Source organism: Euprymna scolopes, chromosome 21, assembly GCF_053919585.1.
Source record: "Euprymna scolopes isolate OS-2025 chromosome 21, ASM5391958v1, whole genome shotgun sequence".
Classification (NCBI taxonomy): Eukaryota; Metazoa; Mollusca; class Cephalopoda; order Sepiida; family Sepiolidae; genus Euprymna; species Euprymna scolopes.
In genome coordinates this window covers 25,243,652-25,267,602 of record NC_136502.1, presented here as the reverse complement: position 1 = coordinate 25,267,602, position 23,951 = coordinate 25,243,652, and the positions used below count along the sequence as shown (strand labels likewise).

The following is a 23,951-nucleotide window of genomic DNA, read 5'->3' as shown; positions in this document are numbered from 1 at the left end:
AAACAGATAGGAAAATTTTATGAATATTGGACAGGATACATAATTTTACCTCAATTAAATGATCAAGTAAAAAAAATAATAATTGCTGTTAGATATTAAAATGTCGTAGTTTTAATCAAGATGGTTGATTCCTTGTAATAAGATTATTTTCTATTCTTATTTGCATCTTTTTATATAAAAAATAATATAGAAAAAATGCAATTAAAATATTTACCTTTGCTTTTAAACCCAGGCAGACACAATCGCAATGTTATCAACAAAGACACTTCCGATGCAAAGATAGTCCCATTTTAAAATGTATTACATCTGTGCTCTGGCTTATACATAAGACAGCAGTCCTATGTAGCATGTTCACTATGCAATGGCTGCCACTCACTTCCTCTTCCATAAAGGCTAATATCAGTACTGAATATTTATGATGATAATAAAACCGACTACAAATATCTTTTTTTTTGTGCAATTAAATTTATCTAGTATATACATATCTCATACTTAGCATTTAAAAATGTTAAAACAAAATTAATTTTAAAAATTCATCTACTAAAATATTGTAAACAGTTATTGTTTTGCTATCGACTTCCTCTTTGACATCACTAGTGTTAGTGGGAGGGGGTGCTCTTTCAAATGAAAACGTGTAAAGAATTATCTTATACAATAAATGTAAATTTGTAATGATAACGAATGACTACACCCCAAAACAAATTTACTTTGAAAAAATTAAGTATGTTTTTTTTGTATTTAAATACCTTCGGCCAAAATAAAGATATGAAAATTATTTAAAATATTTTCATTTTCTGACTTCTTACATTAATAAAGGAAAAAAATAAACGAACATTTAGAAATATGGAAAACATGTATTTTAATTGGAAATTTGTAACATAAATGTTAATTGAAAGAACGTTTAATATTTATTTTTTTTTTACTAAACATAAAAAATGCTTAGAACATAAAAAAAAAATTCCATCTGATATTTTTCATGTAAATCTTATATATATATATATATATATATATATATATATATATATATATATATATACTAGCAGAATACTTGTTTTTGGACAAATATTATGAGTGTTAATAAAATTAATGCAGAAAACAACTGATTTGTACAACTTTTATGTTCCATTATAAAGATTAAAATCAAGATATATATGCTACTGAACCTTATGTCTAAATTCCTTATTCCAATTTTGATCAAAATCCATAAAATGATGTTTTGATTATAGAAAATATCTAAAATTTAGGATTTGGAAATCAGGAAAATCTTGCTTAGTTGGTGTTTCATAGATATCAATCAAATTTTAAAGCAAATTGGAATCATTTGAATTTTGAAATGCGAGGTTGTTCCCATATTATAATTACTATTACTTTAAAATATTCTGCAGAAACTGCAATTTGGGGAATACTTATTAATTGATGTTTAATATGTATGATTAAAATTTCATTTAAATCAGAGGTACCTGAATTTTTATGAAGAGCTATTACCTACCATGACTGGCGTGAATAAAACTATATCAAACTAAATATAGCCCACATTATTCCCCATTGCACTTAACAGCTGTTATTATAAATTCATAATGACTAGTTAATTTGTTTGGAAGTTTACACAACACAAACATACATATATAGCTAATTATATGTATGGATGCATATATATATATATTATAAAAGTATAAAATATTTTTTATACTATTTTAATTTAAAAAAATTTGAAGCCAAATATAGGTTGGAAAATAAATTCAATTCAACTGGTTTGATTTAAATGTACTTTCTTAAATAAGAGATTTCAAAAACAAATCCACAGGCCCTCTTTATGAAAATTTAATTATATAATAACTGGTAAAATAGTTTTTAAGGAGGAATTTTTCTAATGAGGTAATGCAGGAAGTGGTCGATTGATTGAGGACTGGCTACCACTTGCAGATATATTTCTTGATTGTAACTGTCTACTAGATAGACTATTGTTTTCACCACCAGAGTCAGACTTTGCATCTGCATGAGGACTGTTTTCATTCATGTAGGATGTGTAGAAACCTCTTGCTACTATTGTTGTATCACTGGGGTAGCTGACAGTCTGTCCTAAGGGTCTTGTCTCTGTTGTACGACGTTGATCAATTTGTGAAGGAGGTGGATTACAATATTGGGAAGGGTATATATCTAAAAAAATAAATAAATAAAAATCGTTACAACATTATTAATTTTATACCTGAGAACATGTCAATTCTTATGTAATAAAGATTATGTAGAAAAAGTAAAATGGAAAAGTGGACAAACCATCTATTATATAAATCTCAGGTGTGTGTGTGTGTGTGTGTGTGTGTGTGTGTGTGTGTGTGTATATGTATATATATATATATATATATATATATATATATATATATATATATATATCTTGTTAAAAGTCAAAAATACAAAACAACCCATAATGAATATGATATCGACTGAAAGAACAGGGATCCAGATCTATAATAATTCCAAATGAGAAAAAAATCATCAATTCTTTGAAGTACAAATGTCATTTTATTTGAAGGGGGTCAGGTAAAAATCTTGCCTACAACACTGTTTCTTAACAATTAGAATTTATGCATGTGTGAATACTGTTCATTCCTAATTTCATTTTACAAACATAAATTTGCAATGTCATAATGTCATTGCGATGTTGACCTGGTGGATAGCATGTTTGCTTACGGGGTTAACTTTTTGGAGTTCACGCACAGCATGGGTCATTTTTTTTCTTTATAACACAATAATTAATAAAAACGTTATTTTAGTTTTAAAAAATATATTTTGTTATCAGTTTGTTTTATTTTTAAATTTTTTTCTCTCTTATTTTTGAAGGAGACAAAAAAATTCTGAAGTTTCCAACTGTAAAGTAACATAGCCATTGCAATGAACCATAAAGGAAATCTTTCTGAACTGAGGCAGTATTTAAGATATTTGCTTAAACTGGTATATAGTCATCAAAAAATGCCCAATATCCTGAGAATAGCATCTCTTTGTATACCTCCTGCCAATGAATCTGGTGGGGAGGTGGTACGTACATACTCATTTTTAGGGTGATTATATTTTTATATTTTATCCGTTTTTTAAATAGGATTAAAGTATCTTTTGTTTTTTAAATTGTTACATTAAAGTACAGTTACCAATTCCCTCCCTCCATATACTTGGATAGGTGTGCGAGTATCGACGTTGTCCATGATAGAATTGACATATAGTAATGAAAAAATGCTCAATATCCTTAGTATAACAGGTGTGTCTAAATGGAACTTCATTTACTTTATTATTTGTGAACCCGGGCAACGCCGGTTATCCCTGCTAGTAAAATATAAAGGATAAAATTGCATACGATAAACATCAGTAGACTAATAATTTGTTTGTTTTATTAACAGACACTTTCTCAGCGTGTATTTCACAAGGCACAACTACGTATTTCACAATAGCTACTCCTGCAACATAACAATAGTAGCAAGAAGTTTCTACACACTGAAAAACTGCATTTCACCTTGAAGTTTCTGTTACTACTAGAACCAAAATATTAGTCTACTTATGTTTTTCTTATGTGATTTCGTTTTTTGTATTGTATGTTTTGTCCCTTTACTGTTTAATTTTTAATACATTGTTGAATTTATCATGTGCTTTAGATTAAACATACAACATAGCATTAGCTACTTATATTTTCTCTACTATTCTTCATCGACCCATGACTGTACCCTAATCAACTAAGTATCCGATAGCATAGATGTAGCACTCTCCTTAGATACTAGTGCACAAGTACATGTATTTGGTGACTTTGATGCTCACCACAATAATCGGCTTGGTTTGTCTACTTACACAGACGCAGCTGATAGCATAACACATAGCTTCTCTATATCCCATTCTCTATCACAGTTATGTTTCCTATCCATCTCCCAGATCGACAGGACTAACAAGCCTCACTTCTAGATCTATTTCTGATCACAGTTCCTGATAATTGTATTACAAATGCCCAGAGCCCACTTGGGAACGCCGGTCACATTGTAACAATGGTAAAAATCACTCTAAATTCTCAACCCGAAACTGAAGAGCCATTACTCAAAATGACAAGGTACTATAAGAAGGCTGACAAGGAAGCCATCCTGGATCATATTAGAAATGCTCCATGGAGTAGTATCTTTTCTCTTCTTGCAAAACAGTTTGCAAAAAAGACCACTGAATGGTTCAAAGCAGCAATTGAAGCACACATTCCCACATGGAGGTACTTTATCAAACCACACTCTCCGCAATGGTTCAGTTTTACTTATGCAGCTGCTATCACTCAAAGGTAGCATGCATTCTGCAGACTTATCTGACATAAGTCCAATACAAATAGGCAAAAGTTTGTAGAAGCTAGAAATAATTGTAAGAGAGAAATAGCTGCAGCCAAGAAAAGGTATTCCGAAGTCATCAAAAAATGCATAAAGTTGCAGAAATTAGGAACTTATGACTTTTGGAAAATTTATAGCAGTGTAATACATAATGGGCAATCAACAATTTCCCCCTATCCAACATTTAAATTGTTTGCACAGCAACTGACAAAGCAAATTTGCTTGTCCAACGTTTTTCCTCCAACTCCACTTTAGACCCAGCAGGCAACTACCTCATAAAATTTCCATATGCAAACAGTAGTCACACTCAAAGATTGGAAAGTCACCCCTTCCCTTGTTCATGATGCCATAATAAATCTAGACATCTTGAAAGTGTGTGGGCCCAATTTTATCCCCCGCTATACTACTAAAAAATGCTCCGCTGAGGTTGCTCCAGTTCTTTCTAAGCTCTACAACAAATGCCTTACTGAATCTTGCTTTCCCGACTGCTGGAGAATAGCTTTTGTTGTACCAGTCTACAAGAATTCTGGTGAAAGAACTGACCCACTCAATTATTGTCCCATTAGCCTCCTCTGTTTGCCAAAACTTTTGAATCCTTAATCAATCAAGCATTAGTACAGACAATAAACGGTACTTGTGCATTTAATGAATCAGACGTAACTCAGCATTTGCTCGGCTTTGTCCGACACATGACGTCAATATCTCGGGATTTGCTACTGTCTGACGAAACATAGTCATCAGGCAATCAAAACGCTGCACGCTTAGTTTCAACTCGACGTGCGTGCGCGTCGAGCAGCAGATGAGAATTCCGATATGAGCGTTCAAGATGACGGCAACTAGGAATCTCCAGCGCGAATATGGGTTGCGGTCACGCCACACAATTGTGGACTGGAAGAATTTCCTGCAAGATATAATATGCCGAGATTACTTTCTCAGGAATCTCCGGCAGATAGGAGGCCCAACAGGCCATACGGTCGAAATCAAAGACCTCGCCGAAAAGGAGTTTTTTTTTTTTTTTTTGTTTTTTGGTAACGTAGCAAATAGGAATGGCAAAACCCTCCTTCCACTAATAAGAAAATACATTCTGCCAGGGACCACACACGGTCGTATCAGACTGTTGGAGCAAAGTGGGAGGAGAGGGATATCACTATTTAACGGTGAACCACCACAGTCTTAATTTTGTAGATCCCGTACAAAAAAAAAAGTTTTGTTCCTTTCCTTTTTCTTACGATTTTTTTCTTTTTTTGTACGCAAATACTTGAAAAAAAAAAAAAGTGTCATAAAAAACAATTACTCACTATTATTTGTTAAAAAAAAATTGATCCAACAAATATCATTTTTGTTGGTCATTTTACGTAAATAGTTGAAAAAAAAAAAACAAAAAAAAAAGTTTCATTAAAAAAAAGTAATTACTATTATTTGTTTACAAAAAATGTTTTATATGTATTTATTTTGCAAACAGAAAACAATTTCAAACAATAATACTACTAAAAAAACATAAATGAACGGTAGGTTTTTGCTTTTTACTTATTTATTTTTGGATGTTTCTACATTTTACAATTTCATTTTACAGTTATTTTGTTGTAGCATTGTTTTTATTTTATCGGCAATGCTCGGTTTTATCCGGCTGTTGACGTCATGCGTCGGACAAAGCCGAGCAAATGCTGAGTTACATCTGGTTCGTTAAATGCACAAGTACTCAATAAACTTTTATTTGACTGGCAATATGGATTTAGATAAGCCTGTTCTACTCCGAACGTATATACCAAGCACTGGATAAGGATGGAGAAGCTAGGTGAGTAGCCCTAAACATATTTAAGGCATTTGAAAGGGTTTGGCACAATGGTTTTCTTATGAAAATTAAATCCTATGGTATTGCTGGACGTGTACTTAACATAATCAAATCCTTCTTAGATAAGAAAAAAATCCATGTTATCCTTGATGGTCATACATCAAAACAACATGGTATAAATATGGGTGTGCCACAGGGGTCAATCCTTGGATCTTTATTATTCCTCATATTCATAAATGATCTTTCTGATAAAATTTTCTCTGAGATTGGGATATTTGCTGATGACACCATGCTCTATAACAGACACAAGGGTAAAACTAATGAACACATATCTAAGGAAATGGCAGAAACACTAGAGGAACATCTCCAATCTGTAGTGAAATGGGGCTGTAACTGGTTCAACATTCAATGCTGCCAAGACAAAGCTTATTTTCTTTAATAATTACAAGAAACTTTCTCAACCACTGATTGCCATGGCTAATGATACACTGCCTGAAAGTACTTCCCTTAAGCTCCTAAGGTTAACATTCACAGACAACATGAATTGGAACAAATACTTTGAGGTAATTATCAAGGCTGCTGCGAGGAAGATAGGCTCTCTCTACCATGCTAAAAGGCTACTCACACCTGAGAGTATCCTGTATCTCTACAAGTTTTACAGGAAAAAGGGCTGTCCATTTCCATGTAAATAAGAACATTAGATAAATGAAAATGAGATTAGGATAAGCCGAGACTCGAACATTGTAAGCAAGGTTAAGAAATAGAATGTTAGAAATCGGAATGTTAAAAAAGCCTATTGTTAAATTCTATTATAAATAGTTAGATATTGTTTATATTGTAGAAAGAATTGATTATTCATTCTTTTACAAAACTGAATGTTAAAAATGTCAGCTAAATAGAATGAACAAATTAAAAATACATTGTTAAAAAAATAGGTTAGGTTAAAAATAGGTTGTTGAGAATTCTTTGTTGTCAAAAGTGTGTTTGGAAAAACGTGTGCTTAGCCATGTGAATTAGTCACGTTTGGGAAGCACACTTCTGACGTCATAGCAAAGGGGGGATTCTTAATATAGAAGCTAGAGTAGTCAGGAGTAGTTGAGTCAGAACAGTTGAGTCTGCTAGTCAGCAGAGATCAGGAGGGGCAGTCAGTGGTCAGCTGCCCCTTTGGAAGTGAAGGGTAGAAAGATTAAACTATGTAGAACAAATGTGAATTCCTGACGTCATCATCATTTGACTGGTCCAATGAAATAAAGAATCACCATCGATATTTTGTAACTGTTTGTCATGTGTCATCATTCCACAAATCAAAAGGTAATGTGATAAACATCTTATTATGAACATTGTGTAACCCTTCCAAGAATATGTATCCCTCCTCCTCTCTATATGTGTTAAGAAGAAATATCCCCAGAACTGTAATATATGTCCCCGCCATCTCTCTTCAATATGAATGTTCCCATCATATCTCTTTTAATATATATCCCTATGCGACACAAGGCCACAGTTCGCCTATGCATGGAGTATTGTTGCCACATTTGGGCTCGGGAATCTGCCACTAGTCTCTCACTCCTTGACAGGGTTCAAAAAAGAGTCGCTAATCTAATAGGTCCTGAACTATCAACTAAACTCCAACCTCTGTCCCATCGCTGAAACATGGCATCTTTTACAAGTATTTCAATGGCAAGTGCTCTGACAAACTCAAAGCACTAGTACCCCCTCAACGACAATACCTTCAACAAACCTGACAGGCAGCAAAATCCCACCCCTACATTGTAGAAGTCCGTTGATGCTGTAAAACCTTCTAATTGAATAGCTTTTTTCCTTGGACTACTGCACTTTGGAATTCCCTCCTGAACCCCTGCTTTCCTGACTCTACTAACAAGCAGAAATTCAAGTGTATTGTAAACAAATATCTCACTGCTCAACTCCCTAAATAGTATCCCTGTAAATCTGGTCCCAAATAGTAGCCCTCCACAACTAAGTGGCTCTGTGCCTTATTTGGAGTGAATTGGCAATAAAAAAAAATTAAAGAAAAAAGATTATCAAACATTAATCAATCAGCTTATGAGATCTTATGCAGCTTATCTGAATAACATATTTATATATTAACTACTAATTTCAATAACTTAAACGAAAATAATATTTACAACAAAAAGATGTAGAATAAAGAAATAAAGTTAAAAAAAACAATTTCTATTCATAGAAAAATGTTACATTCTATTTCAAGATAAAGTATTGCACTTCCGACATTAAAATGAAGTCAAACTATTCTACATTTCAAATTTAACAAGACTTTTAGTCACAATAGTAGTGATCATTTCTAAATTAATATCTTATAAAAAAATGTTTCTAACACTTTCTCAAATTAAAACTAATAGTACAAGGCAAATCAGAAATATCTGTTTTCATCTGCTAAAAGCTAAAGTTAACATGATCGCTACAAGTAAAAAAAAAAAATAATTGATAAGATCCAAATAGAAATGTTATTAAAAATGTCAACTTATGAGGACTGGAACAATAATTTACAGTCTTAAAAAAGGAATGAATATTAGTGGAAACTTAAAATCCATATTTTAATATTTAAAAACCTGAATTTAGAAATAAAGTCTTTAGGGTTCTTATAAAACATCTGAAACAAATAAAACCAACCCTCAAAATATGAAAATAACATTCAATAAAGTTCTTCATACACTTTTAAAATATTATTTGAAATTATCTTTGCTCTGTATTGTTATATTCACATATTTTGCCCTACAAATGTAAACATTATAATAGGGAGGGGGGTAACGCATGTTTCCTTCTGTTAAGATTAAAATATGTGACAAACTGACAGTTCAAATATAAGAGCTAAATTTTCCAAATAGGAGGGGAAGGCAACTCAAAAAGCCAGCTATACATTTTTGAGAAGTAAGAGATGGACTAGATAATCAAATGACAGAAAGTTGATTGTGATACTTAAAAGAAGTTTCCTTGGAGATCCTATGCATGTGAGAATATCTTAAAAAAGGTTGCCTCTGCCATGTACGAGGACAAGAAACTCATGCCAACACATTGGAGGGAAATTGTTATGAATACACATCAAAATCAACAAAAATATTACCCCATTCACCAAAATGGTTGAACAAACTCATGCCATACCTTCCACCAGAAGCGTTGAACAATTTTATCGATTGTAAATTTAGCTAATGATTTTAAAGGAGTCAGAGTAAAGAGACCCAAATGATACAGAAATTATATATGATGGAAAAGAAGATTTACTACTTTAAACAAAAAGGGTGCAAGTAAATATCACATTTTATCAGCTGTAAATTCAGTTAATGATCTTAAGATATGTGTCGAAACTAAAACAGCAATGAAGTGAAAAAGACTTTTTCTACTGGCATAAATTCCATGTTTTATACCCTTTTAAAACCAAAATTTAATAAATAAATAGTAATGATAATTTCCAAATGGTTAAAATAAACTTTAATATTCCAATTTTAAATAATCAATGATCATAATAACTCTTAATTTAATATTCTAATTTTCGTTGTAAAGGATCGTTTATATTAATTTCGTGAACTTTTATCTTCGAAATTCGATCAGCAATTCAATTTAATTCTGGCTCATTCTGACAAAAAGTGATTTAGACATTATAATTGTATTTTTGGCATAATAAATGCTTGCTATTTGTTGATTTAGCTTTCCTCGTGGTTTTCTATCCATTTTATTGCAAGGAATGCCTACTTATTCCCCTTAGAACAGTTGTTCATGTAAAGCCCTATTGCATGTCTCCTTACAAGGACAAAGTTAAACAAGTCTTGTTACTATAAAGCGTTCCATGGAATTATAACAGTATCTATACTTTACTGTCTCAGCATATACACACATTTGTCAGATGTGAAAAATCTCTTTATAATCATTTAAATATTTTACTATCATTGATGAACAGGAATAATCTCAATATTAATAAAAAATATAAAATAAGATCTGTTTTTGCCTGCGTGACTTCGATAAATAATATTTAATTATTCTATTATTTATGATTAGTCAAAAAATTATTTAAATCCAAAAACAAAATAAATAAAAACTAAAATGATTGTTTAAAAACTCTATTTAAAAAATGACTATATTTTTAACTAATTTTTCTAGATCCAATATCAAGTAACATGTCTCTACTCAAGAAACACCAGGAAAATGCAATGTGTTTACTGTATAGAAATTAGACAAAAAGATCCAAACTTTTCTATTAATTTCCAATAAATAGAAATGCATTATTTTAAAAGTGTTAAATTAAATTGAAATATAAAATAGGGTTTAAATCACAATTATAGAGACTAGAAGATTCTATCATAATAATTATTTCGTTGTAAGATCAAGTATTTCAATTAATCCTTAAAGAATAAATTAAATATATTCAATGTTGTATTTATTATAAGTATCAAAAATTCAACAAAACAAGGCTAAATATTTGATGTAAAAATTTAGAATATATAGAAACAACTTTAAAGACTCACCTGTTATCCCTTCTAATGGTCTTGTGTTTCTATCATTCCAATCTTGTCTGTCATTATTGTGAGATTTTATAGAATTTTTATTGGAATAGTTTTGCATTCTGCCATTTTTTTTCTGATTCCTGTCAACACCAGATGGCAATGCCACATCTTGAATATACATCTAAATAGAATAGTAAAGCATGAATAAATAACAATCAAAGGTAAATCATGTGTATATGTAATGAGAAAAACATAATATAAAGTCAAAATTGAAAAATAAGCTAAAAAATTTTTTTAAATATTAGAAAAATTTTAAAATTTTAAATAAAATACATTTGAATAAAAATCATTTACAAAACCGTACTAATCAAAAAATGCAAATCAATGTGCAATATTATGAAATATTTCACTTACCTGTGAAACAGAGTCTGCAGGCGGTTGTAGTTTTGAGGCTTGAGATGGTAACATTTGTTGAGCGTAAGGATGTGTTTGCATTCTGGGTGTTGGTGGTTGACTGCTTCTTCTCATATCAACTGCATCATTTGTAGGAAGAGCAACATTAGACCAAGGATTTGCTGGGTAAGGAGGACTTATTAAATGTCTCTGACCACTACTCACATATCCGCCTTCTGCTACTGGAACACTTCGAGGATTGCAACAGCGAAGAATACACACTGAGATTGAAGCTGTAATGATCACAGCTATTGTCACTGCTACAGACACAATGATAATTGCTGAAGTCAGGTGGATCTTGTTATCTTTTTTGATGTTAACAGCATTTAACATGTCTGATGTCTTGTTGCTTACGGTCAGTGTCAAATATACAGTAGTTCTCGCTGATAGAACTGGACTACCACTGTCCTTCACTAGAAACTCCAGCTCATATGAGCCAGCATCTTGTTGGCTTAGGACATGAGTTGAACATAACAAACCAGTGTACTGATTGATGCTGAATATCTGTTTGCTATTGCCTCTGATTATTTCATATTTTAGAAATGCATTCTCTTGACTGTCACTGTCTGATGCCTTTATCTGGCTGATGTTCTTTGTATGATGCGGGTAATATGTTACATCCATATTATAAGGATTAACACTGGGAAATGTGAAATATGGAGCATTATCATTTTCATCTCTCACCTTAATAATCACATTCACAGTGTTATTCAATGATGGACTTCCTTTGTCTTTTACAAACACTTCAAAATTATAAGTATCTTGAAACTCATGGTCTAAAGACATAATTGAAGAGATTAATCCATTTTCAGTGATTCGAAATGGTACAAATTGTTTATTGGTGCTCACTAAAGAAAAAGACAGTTTACCTCCAAGTCCCAAGTCTGGATCTGTGGCATTGATTGTGCCAATAGGAATTTTCGATCTCTGGTTTTCATCAATGAAGAATTTAAATAATTGTTTAGAAAACACTGGTTCTACATCATTAACATCAATCACATGTACAGAAAATGTCCTTTTGCTTTGAAGAGGAGGAGATCCTTTGTCTTGACATTTGATAATTATACTGTGATGATCTTCAGTTTCCCTGTCTAAAAGAGTTTTCACTATCACTTGGTATTTCTTGGTTCCCATGTTTTGCAATTGAAATTTATCATGTTTTATTTCACAGTTCACCTCTCCATTCTGACCAGCATCCTCATCATTTACTTTCACATAAGCAATGAAACTACCAACTTTTATATTTTCAGAAACATCAACTGTATTTTCCTTTGATGTTGAGAAGAAGTTTACATCAATAATTGGAGCATTATTTTGTTCATTTATCACATTTATTAAAACCATTGATAATGAACTTAATGGTGGACTACCTTCATCCGATGCTTCAACATATAATTCATACATTATATCTTTTCTCAAAGTGATTTTCTTTTTAAGGAATATTTCTCCAGTTTTTTCATTCAATTTAAAGGCATTTCTTGTCATTTCATTTGTTTTCACACTGATGTGATATAAAATTTTTCCATTTTTTCCCAAATCCAAATCTGTAGCAGACAATACAGTAACAGGTTTTACTTCTTCATGATTATGTTGGATTGAGACATTGTAAACTTTCTGTGAGAAAATTGGGAAATTATCATTATCATCTGTTACTGTGATGTGAACATTTAAAGCACTTTGTTTTGTTGGTAAGCCTCCATCTTTAGCAATGACTTTGATCATGTAATTATCTTTGATTTCTCTGTCAAGAGGGCCTTCTAAATTGATACTCAATCTTAAAGAACCATCAACACTTTTAGATACAAACAAAGAAAAAGGTTCATTGCTTTGTTTTTCAAGCTCGTATGTTATCTTAGAATTAATAATCCCAACATCTTTGTCAAAAGCACTAGGTATTAATACTTTGGCATCTTTTTTGTAGCCTTCATCAAATTTTATGTCAACCTTTTTCTCAGGAAATTCAGGCTGATGATCATTGATATCTTTAATGATGACTTTAATTTCTAACAATTTGAAAACAGCTGTTTCTTTCCTGACTGCCACATCAACCATCTGAAAGCATTCCTTATTGAAAAAGCAAAGTGATTCAGCATCTAATGTTTGGGCAGTGTACAGTTTGCCAGATTTTTCAGAAATTCGGAATAATGGTGAACTGCCAGTTGCACCTTTTTGTAAAAGACTAAAACTAATTTGGTGATAATTTTGAGATGATATGTCCTTCATCACAAGAGAGTCAGCAGCAACATCTCCCAGGTAATTACCAGAATTTTTTCCTTCTTCCACATAGTAAGTGAGGTCCACACACAAACAAATATTTACAAAAGATAAAATGATACAAATTTTGACTATCATCTTTTAAAATGATGAAATAATCTGAAATATGCTGTTAATTTCTGAAATTAAAATAAAAAAAATAATTAAAATTAATATATTAGAAGGGAAAATTAAGTAAATAAAACAGATAAAATGAAAATGTATATAATTGAAATTATATTATTACCATAACAGAATTAATATATGATATCTTTTATAACATGGAATTAAAATCAATGATTATTATCATAAATTAAGATTAATTTTTTATCTATATAAAAATCCAACTTTAAAAGTCACAACTACGTTCAATTTTTACAAATAATAAAAATGAGATAGAAATGGGTAATAAATAAAATAAATATTTAAATTATTACAGTATATTCTCATGAATGTAATAATGAATTTCTAATAATAATGATCATTTTATTTAGTAAGATAGCAATTTGTTTTACACATACAAACACTCAGACACACACATATATATCCATATTTTGTAATGATAACATGTCATTATTCCGGATTTTCTGTATATTTTCACATAGTATAAATTTTAAAGTTATAATTGTTTACAAAAGATATATGAATTAAAAATAGCAGTAATTAATTATATTTACTTACCTTTTTATTTGTTAAAAATATTAAAACAGTTGAAAAAGGTGTTTATTTTAGAGAACACTAACATTCATACTAAAGATGGTTTTCTATTTCAGAATAATTCATCAAAAGAAAATATAAGTTCATTTCCTTATCATATCCTCAAAAAAGCTAACAGTATTCTAACACATCCCACTCCCATCTCTTATCGCATTAACTCTATTAAATAAAGAAAATAAATACTTGAATATCAACTTACCTTTGTTAAAACTGTTCATCAATTTCAGTTATATCAAATGCAGTATTTTTCCTCATAGTGTGTCTCTTACACTTTATGTAAAAACGAACTATCCTATATAGTATGCTGCCTGTGTCATGGCTGCTACATTCTTTCTTTATTAAAGACGAACATATTAAAAACTGAAATTTAATACTAACTTATTTTTTAATAAAGACAGTAAAATTAAATTTTTTAAAAGTAAATAAAACTATAAAATATATTTAAAAAAAAAAACGTTCAACTGATAACTAACGGAATAATAAACTCCCAAAATGCAATATGCAAACGAAGCTATTTGTCCCTTAAGTCTTCTTTCTTCTTTCCATTTTTGCTTCAACTATTATCATCATTATTGTATGTCATGTAAGCATCTAATTTTAAACCTATTCTTTTCTTTCTAGATTTTATTTTCCAATGATAAAAAAGATTGAATTAATATGGAAATATGCTGAAATTATAAAATTAAGCACAAAAATATTGTGAAATAACAAAATTATTACGAATATAGTTTAAAAATTAGATTTATGACTGCTTATTTTCTGAAGTAAATCTTTCATTTAAGTAAATCTTCTTCATTTGAAAATAAATGCGACTTTACTAAATTATGTTCTAACAAAAAATAAGCAGTAAAAAAAAAAAAAAATAATAAGTATTAAACAACTGACAGTTTCTTTTTCATATATTTTGGGAAATATTTTAAATGATTATCTTAATTATAGTGTGTAAATTAGTATTTTAAAACAAGCAATTATTGATATAATGGTTATAATTATAACTAACACATTTTTAAAATCTAGTTGAAATGACTAAATTCTAACTAAAAAGTAGATTAGTATGAGCAGAATATAATTAATGAGGTACAGGAGGCAATGGTCTGTTGATGGAAGACTGGCTTCCACTTGTAGGCACATTTCTTGATTGTGAAAGTCTACTGGAAGAGCTTCTATTTTCAGCACTTGAGAAAGCCTTTGTTTCTGTGTGTGGGCTATGTTCATTCATGTAAGGGGTATAAAAGCCTCTGGCTACTATTGTGGTATCACTGGGATAACTGACAGTTTGTCCCAAAGACCGTATCTCTGTTGATCGCTGATGGTCATCGTGTGATGGAGGAGGATTGCAATATTGTGAAGGATATATATCTGACAAATCAGAAAATAAAATAAGCAATCAAATAATATTATTGTTAAGAGAATAAAACAAAGAAATGGTTATTTTTTTTCCTGCAAGTAATACTTAACATATAGATATAAATACATATATGCATTCATGTACAGAGACTTGTAATAAAATAAATGGTGTAAATATTTAAGTTGCATAAAAATATAATCTTATACTTTTCTCTAAATCAACATGAGTTGCTTAGTAAACAAATCTACAGTTGATTATCAAGATTTTGTTTTTAACTTGTTCATTTTGATTTCATTTGTATACAGAATAACTGAATTTTTGATACAAAATAAATAGCATTAATATGAATTTATTTTTAATTTTTCGATTTCTATAGCCTTCATAAATCAAACTGTTATGAAATATTAGTATTTTGTTTGTGTATATGATGATTTCAAGATGCAATAAAAAGAAATAGCAATTTATATATATAACAGTTTTGTGCACATGTGTGAATAAAACTGAGGAAAATACAATAAAAAGAGGAGATGAGAAATCATCTTTTCTATACTTTTCAAATTTAATAAACACTTTTTTTTAAACAATATCATTTTCTCACATTCTAATTCAAATCAGCAAAAATATCAACTTTTTCTGATATAGTTTGTGACAGTACATAAACCAGCACAGCAAAAGGGAGATAATTTTAATGAGATATTCTGTGAAAAACGCTAATAAATAATTTTATGAATTTAACTGCTAATACAAGAAAAATAATTGAATAAAAAAATAGATTTGAAAAAAAAAAAATTACCTGCCATGTCTTCTGTCTGCCTTGCATCTCGTTCATTCCAAACTTGTCTGTTATCCTTATGAGATGATTTTAAGGAACCCCGGCTGGAATATTCCTTGGCACTTATTTTCTTGGTTCTATCAGTACCTGATGGTAATGCAATGTCTTGAATATACATCTGTTACAAGAACAAGAACAGATATCCTTAAGACACATTCATTCAATCATCTCATTTAATGTTTCAAACAAAAGCATGACAAAGTAATTGACAATTGATGGACAAAGCCTCTTAAGAAATGCGTGGATGCATGTAAAGATGCTTTTTTAAACTTAACCCTGACAAACTGACAAAATTGCTATTTTAAATTTAAGCGTGTGACAAACTAACATGAATGTTATTTCAAAATAAAGTGTGACAGACCAACATAAACTATTTCGAATGTAAATCTAACAAACTGACTGATCCTTTCATTTTTAGATGCATCCAAAAATCTCTATATAAGGTACTTATTCATTCTTTGTGTTCAGTGATTGAAATTTTATTTCAAACTGAAAAGTCACACATTAACTGATGAACACATTTGAAAAGAAAATTTTATAAATTTTCAAAAAGAATCATTGACATTATTTATATATCCATTGAAATATTTTCTCATATTTATATAAAAACATCTTTAAAAGCATCAGAAAAAATATAAAGGATTCCTAAAAGATTATTAATCAATAAAAAAATATATTAACTTTTATTAGAATTATCATAATTATTTATTGGCACCTGCTAAAGTATATTTTGTTCTTCAAACTTCTAAGACAATAAAATAAGTTAAATCAACTTAAGTGAGGAAAAATTAATTGGCAATATATCACAGAGAAAATGTCAAGAATTTGTTCAAAAGATTCTATTGGAAAATAAACAGCTGATTAACAATATAGAGATGCTCTTATTTCAGAAAACTATTTTTGTTTCTCAAAAAAAAAAAAAAAGGCTTCATGAAAAATACTTTTAGTTTCATTTTAAATTTTACATGTCATAAGTTTCCCTTAAAAGTGAAAGACGTTGAGCTTTGTATCATTAATATGTTACATTGTTCAGTATACACTAAAAGAAAAGATAATAATCAAGAAGCAACTTTCAGTGAAAAATGATGTGTAGAAACATCAATATCAAGATTTTTCATCCAACACATTATGAAAATTCTCTCCCCCTACAATTATTATTTAACTTATCGTATTTATTTTTATGGGTAGTTTTATTACAAACTGACTGTACTTATATACTTATAATGCAAGTGCCTTTCTGCATTCATTTTTGTTTAACATTTAAACATTTTTTAAACTATATTGTTTTTCCTTTCTTTTTTCTAAATTATTATTTTCCAGTTTAATTTAGTTATAAAGTATTCATTGGTTATTAATACTTTAATTGAATCAAATTATTATAAGGTGTTCTAATCTCTACTTAAAAAAAATATTAGATGTAAATGTCTTCTAAAACTTTAAATTTTTAACACATAGTGAATTACTAATGATTTTAAAGCAACAAATGATTTTTTATTTGCCAGCTTAAATGCTTTCAAATTTCGAAGGGCAAAAAAATAATTCATTCTTCTTTCTCAATCCAGAATGCATTGTTTAGTTAATTTTGTAATTAAATTATACTTTGAATAGAATTTTTTTAAATTCATTTGATTTTTAGCTATTTCATTTTTTTATTTCAATATATATGTGATCAAAACTAACTAAATAAAAAGTGTTAATTTAATTCTTGTAGTTGCGAGTAAACACATATACCCATGAAATCTGGTACCATTACTTAGTTAATATAGAGATGAGAAATTAAAAAAAAAAAAAACAAAAAAAAAAAACAGAGAAAAGTAATCAGTAAAAATAAGTGAGCACACTTTTTGCTCACTAAATCCCTCACAATACTTTAAATCAATAAAAAAATATCACCGCTTCTGATAGGACATATAAACTGATACAGCCAAAGGGAGATAATTCCAATGAGATATTATTTATAATTTTTAGACTGGTTTCCTCATCTTGGTTATTCTCCTGTTTCAACCTTGTATTGAACAGCTATCAAAATGCAAGTTTGAATGCAACTTTTTTTTTTTAATTAATTTTTTTTTTTTTATTAAAGCCGTGTTGGTACACTGTTTGTATTCCATTCTCCAGGCTTTTGATATTCTTTCAGTTATCGTGTTAAATCCTTTTTCCAATTTTGCTTAGGATTGAACTGAAAACCTCAAGATTACCCATACAGTTCAACAATTCGTCTCTACCCTGTGTCTTTTGCAAAAGTTGGAGTGAATTTTTTTAAACTGATAAATCTATTATGTTTCCCCCTGGATGGAGTATACAGTTTCTGGTCAATTTTTTCCTCCATATATGGCTTTAGTTGGATGGTATTTTTTTAAGTGTTCAATCACTTTTGAACACTGTCCTAATGTAGTAAGGACAACATTTGATTTTCTGAATCTTTTTAAAAAAGGTTTTCTTATATTAGGCAGACAGAGAGTGAGAAATTTTTATTTTTATCTCTTCTGTTTTTTATTACCTGGGGCGGAGAGTATGTCATTAGGGTAATGTGATATATAGATAAGTATTTTTTCATTTGTTCAATTGTATAAGTATTGTTACTAAATGTGTGTGCTTAACATAGTAAACAACAAACCATTCCATGTTCTATATTGTATGAGTGGTTTTAATTGAACGTAAAATATTATCCTGAATTAGGAAAATCATACCTTTTTGCTTTTATTTGTATTAGAACACTTTAAAATAACAGCACAACAGTGGTAAATTTAAAACATCAAAATAAAACAATCGTTTTGTTTTTAATTGATAATGCAAATATAAAATCTATCAATATTTAATTTTGGACTGCTCTATTCATTAATTTAAAAATCTTTTTCTAAAAAAATAAATATTCTAAAATCTATATTTTTAGTTTAATAAAAAAAAAAAATTAATGATGCTTTACAATGTTGAATAAATATATAGTATTTCTTATGTAAGAAATAGTTAATTGATGAATTTTAAAGCAATATAATTTAAAAAAGAGAAAAATGTAAACATGTTTGTCAACTAATTTAAAGATTTATTACTAGTATTAAAAGTATTGGTCAGGCTACATATTATAAGATGGAAAAAAATTAAAACATTAACAATTTTAAAAAGCCTTTTGCTTTTAATTAAAACAAGAATTAATAAAATATATATTATGGTTTAATAATTAAATAGTAAATATACTGAAAAATATATACGAGAGAGAGAGAGAGAGAGAGAGAGAGAGAGAGAGAGAAATGGGCAAGGTAGCTGCAATATAGCAAGTGGGCAAATTTTCCTTCACTATATTTATTGATACATATTTATAAATAAAAATTAATAATCAACTCAGATGTCATATATTGGTGTGAAGGTAAACTCTTAGATATGATGTCCAACAACCAGGTCTCAATTCACAGCTGCTGTATGTAATACTTTTTTTCAAATCAAGAAATCAGGTTATAAAGATTATGCACTGCATGCATGTAAAAACTTACTTTCAGTTCAATACTTAAGTTGTCAAATCATGCATAACATTTATTTAAGATGTTACAAAAGCAACAGGGCATTTGGGAGTTCAACAATAAATTATTCAAGTTATTATTTCTATTCAACATATTTGACATGGTGAATAATATGCGTTAGTATAAATTATTAAAAAATATAATTTCAAGTAAGTGTTGTTAAGACAGTTGTCAATAAATGCATTAAATGGCAAAACAAACGGTGGATTTAAAGAAGAAACCAAGTACAGAAATGAAATGAAGATCAAAACAACATGAAAAAGAAATAAGTAAAAAAAGTTAGTAGAATACTGAAAGCATATGGATATGGTATTCTAGATGTAAATTGGACTAGTATTCACGGAACTGGAGAAAGATTATGGGTTATTATGGCGTTGAGTACCTAAAAAAATAGATTTTAATAAAAAAAATGCTGTTTATCTGAATTGTTTTCTGGTTCCACACATTTGAAATTTCAGCACATAAATGACGATATATCAACATTTATATTTATAAAACAATAAAAATATTAACAAATTAAATAAATGTAACAAATTTCATAGGAATCTTTATATCCACACTCATGAAATGCGATAGTTTGACAAAACATATAAAAAAAATATAACTTACCTGTGAAACAGAGTCTGGTGGTGGCTGTGATTTTGGTGCTTGAGATGACAGCATTTGCTGATTGCTTGAGTAAGGATGGGTTTGCATTCTGGGTGTTGGTGGTTGACTGTTTCGTCTTATATCAACTGCATCACTTGTAGGAAGAGCAACATTAGACCAAGGATTTGCTGGGTAAGGAGGACTTATTAAATGTCTCTGGCCACTACTCACATATCCACCTTCTGCTACTGGAACACTTCGAGGATTGCAACAGCGAAGGATACACACTGAGATTGAAGCTGTAATGATCACAGCTATTGTCACTGCTACAGACACAATGATAATTGCTGAAGTCAGGTGGATCTTGTTATCTTTTTTGATGTTAACAGCATTTAACATTTCTGATGTCTTGTTGCTTACGGTCAGTGTCAAATATACAGTAGTTCTGGCTGATAGAACTGGGCTACCACTGTCCTTCACTAGAAACTCCAGCTCATATGAGCCAGCATCTTGTTGGCTTAGGACATGAGTTGAACATAACAAACCAGTGTACTGGTTGATGCTGAATATCTGTTTGCTATTGCCTCTGATTATTTCATATTTTAGAAATGCATTCTCTTGACTGTCACTGTCTGATGCCTTTATCTGGCTGATGTTCTTTGTATGATGCGGGTAATATGTTACATCCATATTATAAGGATTAACACTGGGAAATGTGAAATATGGAGCATTATCATTTTCATCTCTCACCTTAACAATCACATTCACTGTGTTATTCAATGATGGACTTCCTTTGTCTTTTACAAACACTTCAAAATTATAAGTATCTTGAAACTCATGGTCTAAAGACATAATTGAAGAGATTAATCCATTTTCAGTGATTCGAAATGGTACAAATTGTTTATTGGTGCTCACTAAAGAAAAAGACAGTTTACCTCCAAGTCCCAAGTCTGGATCTGTGGCATTGATTGTGCCAATAGGAATTTTTGATCTCTGGTTTTCATCAATGAAGAATTTAAATAATTGTTTAGAAAATTGTGGCTGTTCATCATTCACATCCATCACTTGGACTGAAAATTTACTTCTACTTTTCAATGGAGGATTTCCTTTATCTTTACAATCGATGATAATATCATGATGGTCATTCCTCTCTCTGTCTAAATAATCTTTTACTATAACTTGATATTTCTGTGTGCCCATATTGCGAAGCTGAAATTTTTTATGTGAAAGATAACAACTAACCTCTCCATCATTGCCAATATCCGTATCAATTACTTTCACGTATGCAATGAAACTACCAACTTTTATGTCTTCAGAAATATCAACTGTGTTGTCCTTTGATGTTGAAACAAAATTTACTTTAATACTTGGAGGATTATTCTGCTGATTAATCAAATTTACTACAACCATTACAATAGAACTGAGTGGAGGGTCACCTTTATCTTCGGCTTTAACATATAGTTCATATGTTGATTGCTGCATGAATTCTATCTTTTTATTGAAAAATATTTCTCCAGAATCTTCATTAATTGAAAAAATGTTTTTGCCAATATCTGAAGTTTTACTACTAAAATAATATGAAATCATTCCATTTTTACCTGAATCCAAATCTTTTGCCGATAATGTTGCCACAGCTTTATTAGTATCAACCATGTTGTTAACAGTAACATTATAAACATTTTGAGTAAAGATTGGAGCATTATCATTGACATCTGTCACTGTAATAAGAACATCTAATGTACTTTGTTTTGGGGGAGATCCACCATCTTTTGCAATCACCTGAATCTTGTAGGAGTCCTTTACTTCTCTGTCAAGTTGACTTTCTAAATTTATATCCAATCTTGATGTACCATCCACGTTTTTTGCAACTGATAATGAAAAAGGTTCGTCTTTGTTTCTTTTTAAGTGGTAGGTTATTTGAGAATTGAGAATGCCAACATCTCTATCTATTGCATTTGGAATTAATATCTTTGTTCCAGGAACATCATTTTCTTCAAATTCAATATTAACTTGTTTATCTGGAAATTCAGGTTGATGATCATTAATGTCTTGTATAATCACTTTCACTTCTAACAATTTAAAAACAGTTGTTGCTTTTTGAACAGCAATGTCAACCATTTTAAAACATTCTTTTTTAAAAGTACAAATAGTCTCAGCATCTAGAGTTTGAGCTGTGTAGAGTTTTCCTGATTTTTCTGAAATTCTAAACATTGGAGACGTACCAGTGAAGCCTTGTTGCAGTAGACTAAAAGTAATTTTCTTCTTTTCTTCTGGAGCTGTGTCTTTCATCACTTCCGAATCAATACCTATATCTCCTAAATAGGTGCCAGGACTCTTCCCTTCCTCAACATAATATATGAGGTCTATGCACTCAGACAAATGCAATAGGAAGATCAAAGTAAATGCAGTTAACATTATTGTAATTGATGATTCCGATTGTTTTTGACTAATCACATGATAATTAGCGATCATTATGATGACAGATTGCAATCACTGAAATATGAAATAAAAAATACTTTAGAATGAAAATGTATTTTTTGACTAGGTGAATAGTGGCAATCATTCCTATATAAAGCTGTAATAGTGGCAATCATTCCTATATAAAGCTGTAATACATAATAAATTCATAGAAATATTTTATAATTTTTCATAGTATAATAAAAAGATTAAAATATACATACATTTTTTTAAGATAAAATAATTTATCAATAACACATATGAAACAATATAAATTATAGTCCTATATTTTCAATAACAACTACTAGTAAGCTGAGTGAAATTATTAATGATTTATTTATCAATATTATATTAATTGTAAATATTAAAATTATTAAATAGCTTAATTTACAAAAATTATCATAAATTTAATAAAGATTTATGTAAAACGATGATAATAAATATTATATATATATATATATATATATATATATATATATATATATATATATATGTGTGTGTGTGAAAATTGGATATCAAAACAAAAAATGTCATATTCGAATGAATAGATAGAAAGTAATTCTAGATACACAAACATTCAAGTATTTTAATTTAAAGTCTTAACGAAAATCAAGGAAAATCATGTTAAAAAGTGGGGTTAAAAATTTAAGATGTACCGATTACAGGTAGAATACAAGTTTAAAATATTAATCAACAGAAATAAAAACATTAAAAAATACAATTTTTACCCAACAGAATGCTGATTGAATAGTAAACATCATTCAAAATGTATATACAAAATAGTTATTTTGATTAAATTAATATAGACTATACATTTTCTATACATTATAACTGATGATAAATATCACACAATTAATTTTTATAGGATGAGTTTCTGTTTTTTTACTAGTACAAATAAAAATAGTAAACTTAGATAAAAACAACTTACCTTTGTTCTGAAAGCTGTTTATACTATATAACAGCAACTCTGTGAACAGTGAATATGAACAATACTACTTCATCATAGTGACATGTTTCTCTTTGTTTCAGCTATATATTAATCCAGCAGTCCTATGTTATATGCAGTCTTTAAAATGGCTACTATAAACACTTTTTAGAGAATAGAGCAAGGCATTATTATCTACGAAACCAAAACAACAGATTTTAATTTTAATTATTTATTTATTTATATATAAAAATGT

At 29.5% G+C, this 23,951-nt stretch overlaps 1 protein-coding gene across 1 annotated transcript in view; it reads right to left on the bottom strand.

The window, feature by feature from the left end:
* The window catches only part of LOC145242746 (protocadherin Fat 4-like), a 39,816-nt gene extending 15,922 nt beyond the window's left edge, over window positions 1-23,894 (bottom strand). The window contains exons 1-7 of the mRNA XM_080105888.1: window positions 23,699-23,894; window positions 20,335-22,806; window positions 16,172-16,328; window positions 15,103-15,389; window positions 11,022-13,412; window positions 10,629-10,788; window positions 1,872-2,157 (exon numbers count right to left, since the gene is read on the bottom strand). Of these exons, the coding sequence (XP_079962014.1) occupies window positions 1,872-2,157; window positions 10,629-10,788; window positions 11,022-13,412; window positions 15,103-15,389; window positions 16,172-16,328; window positions 20,335-22,785 (5,732 nt within the window). The 5' untranslated portion in view covers window positions 22,786-22,806; window positions 23,699-23,894. The remainder of the gene's footprint in view (window positions 1-1,871; window positions 2,158-10,628; window positions 10,789-11,021; window positions 13,413-15,102; window positions 15,390-16,171; window positions 16,329-20,334; window positions 22,807-23,698) is intronic.
* Window positions 23,895-23,951: the final 57 nt, after the last annotated feature.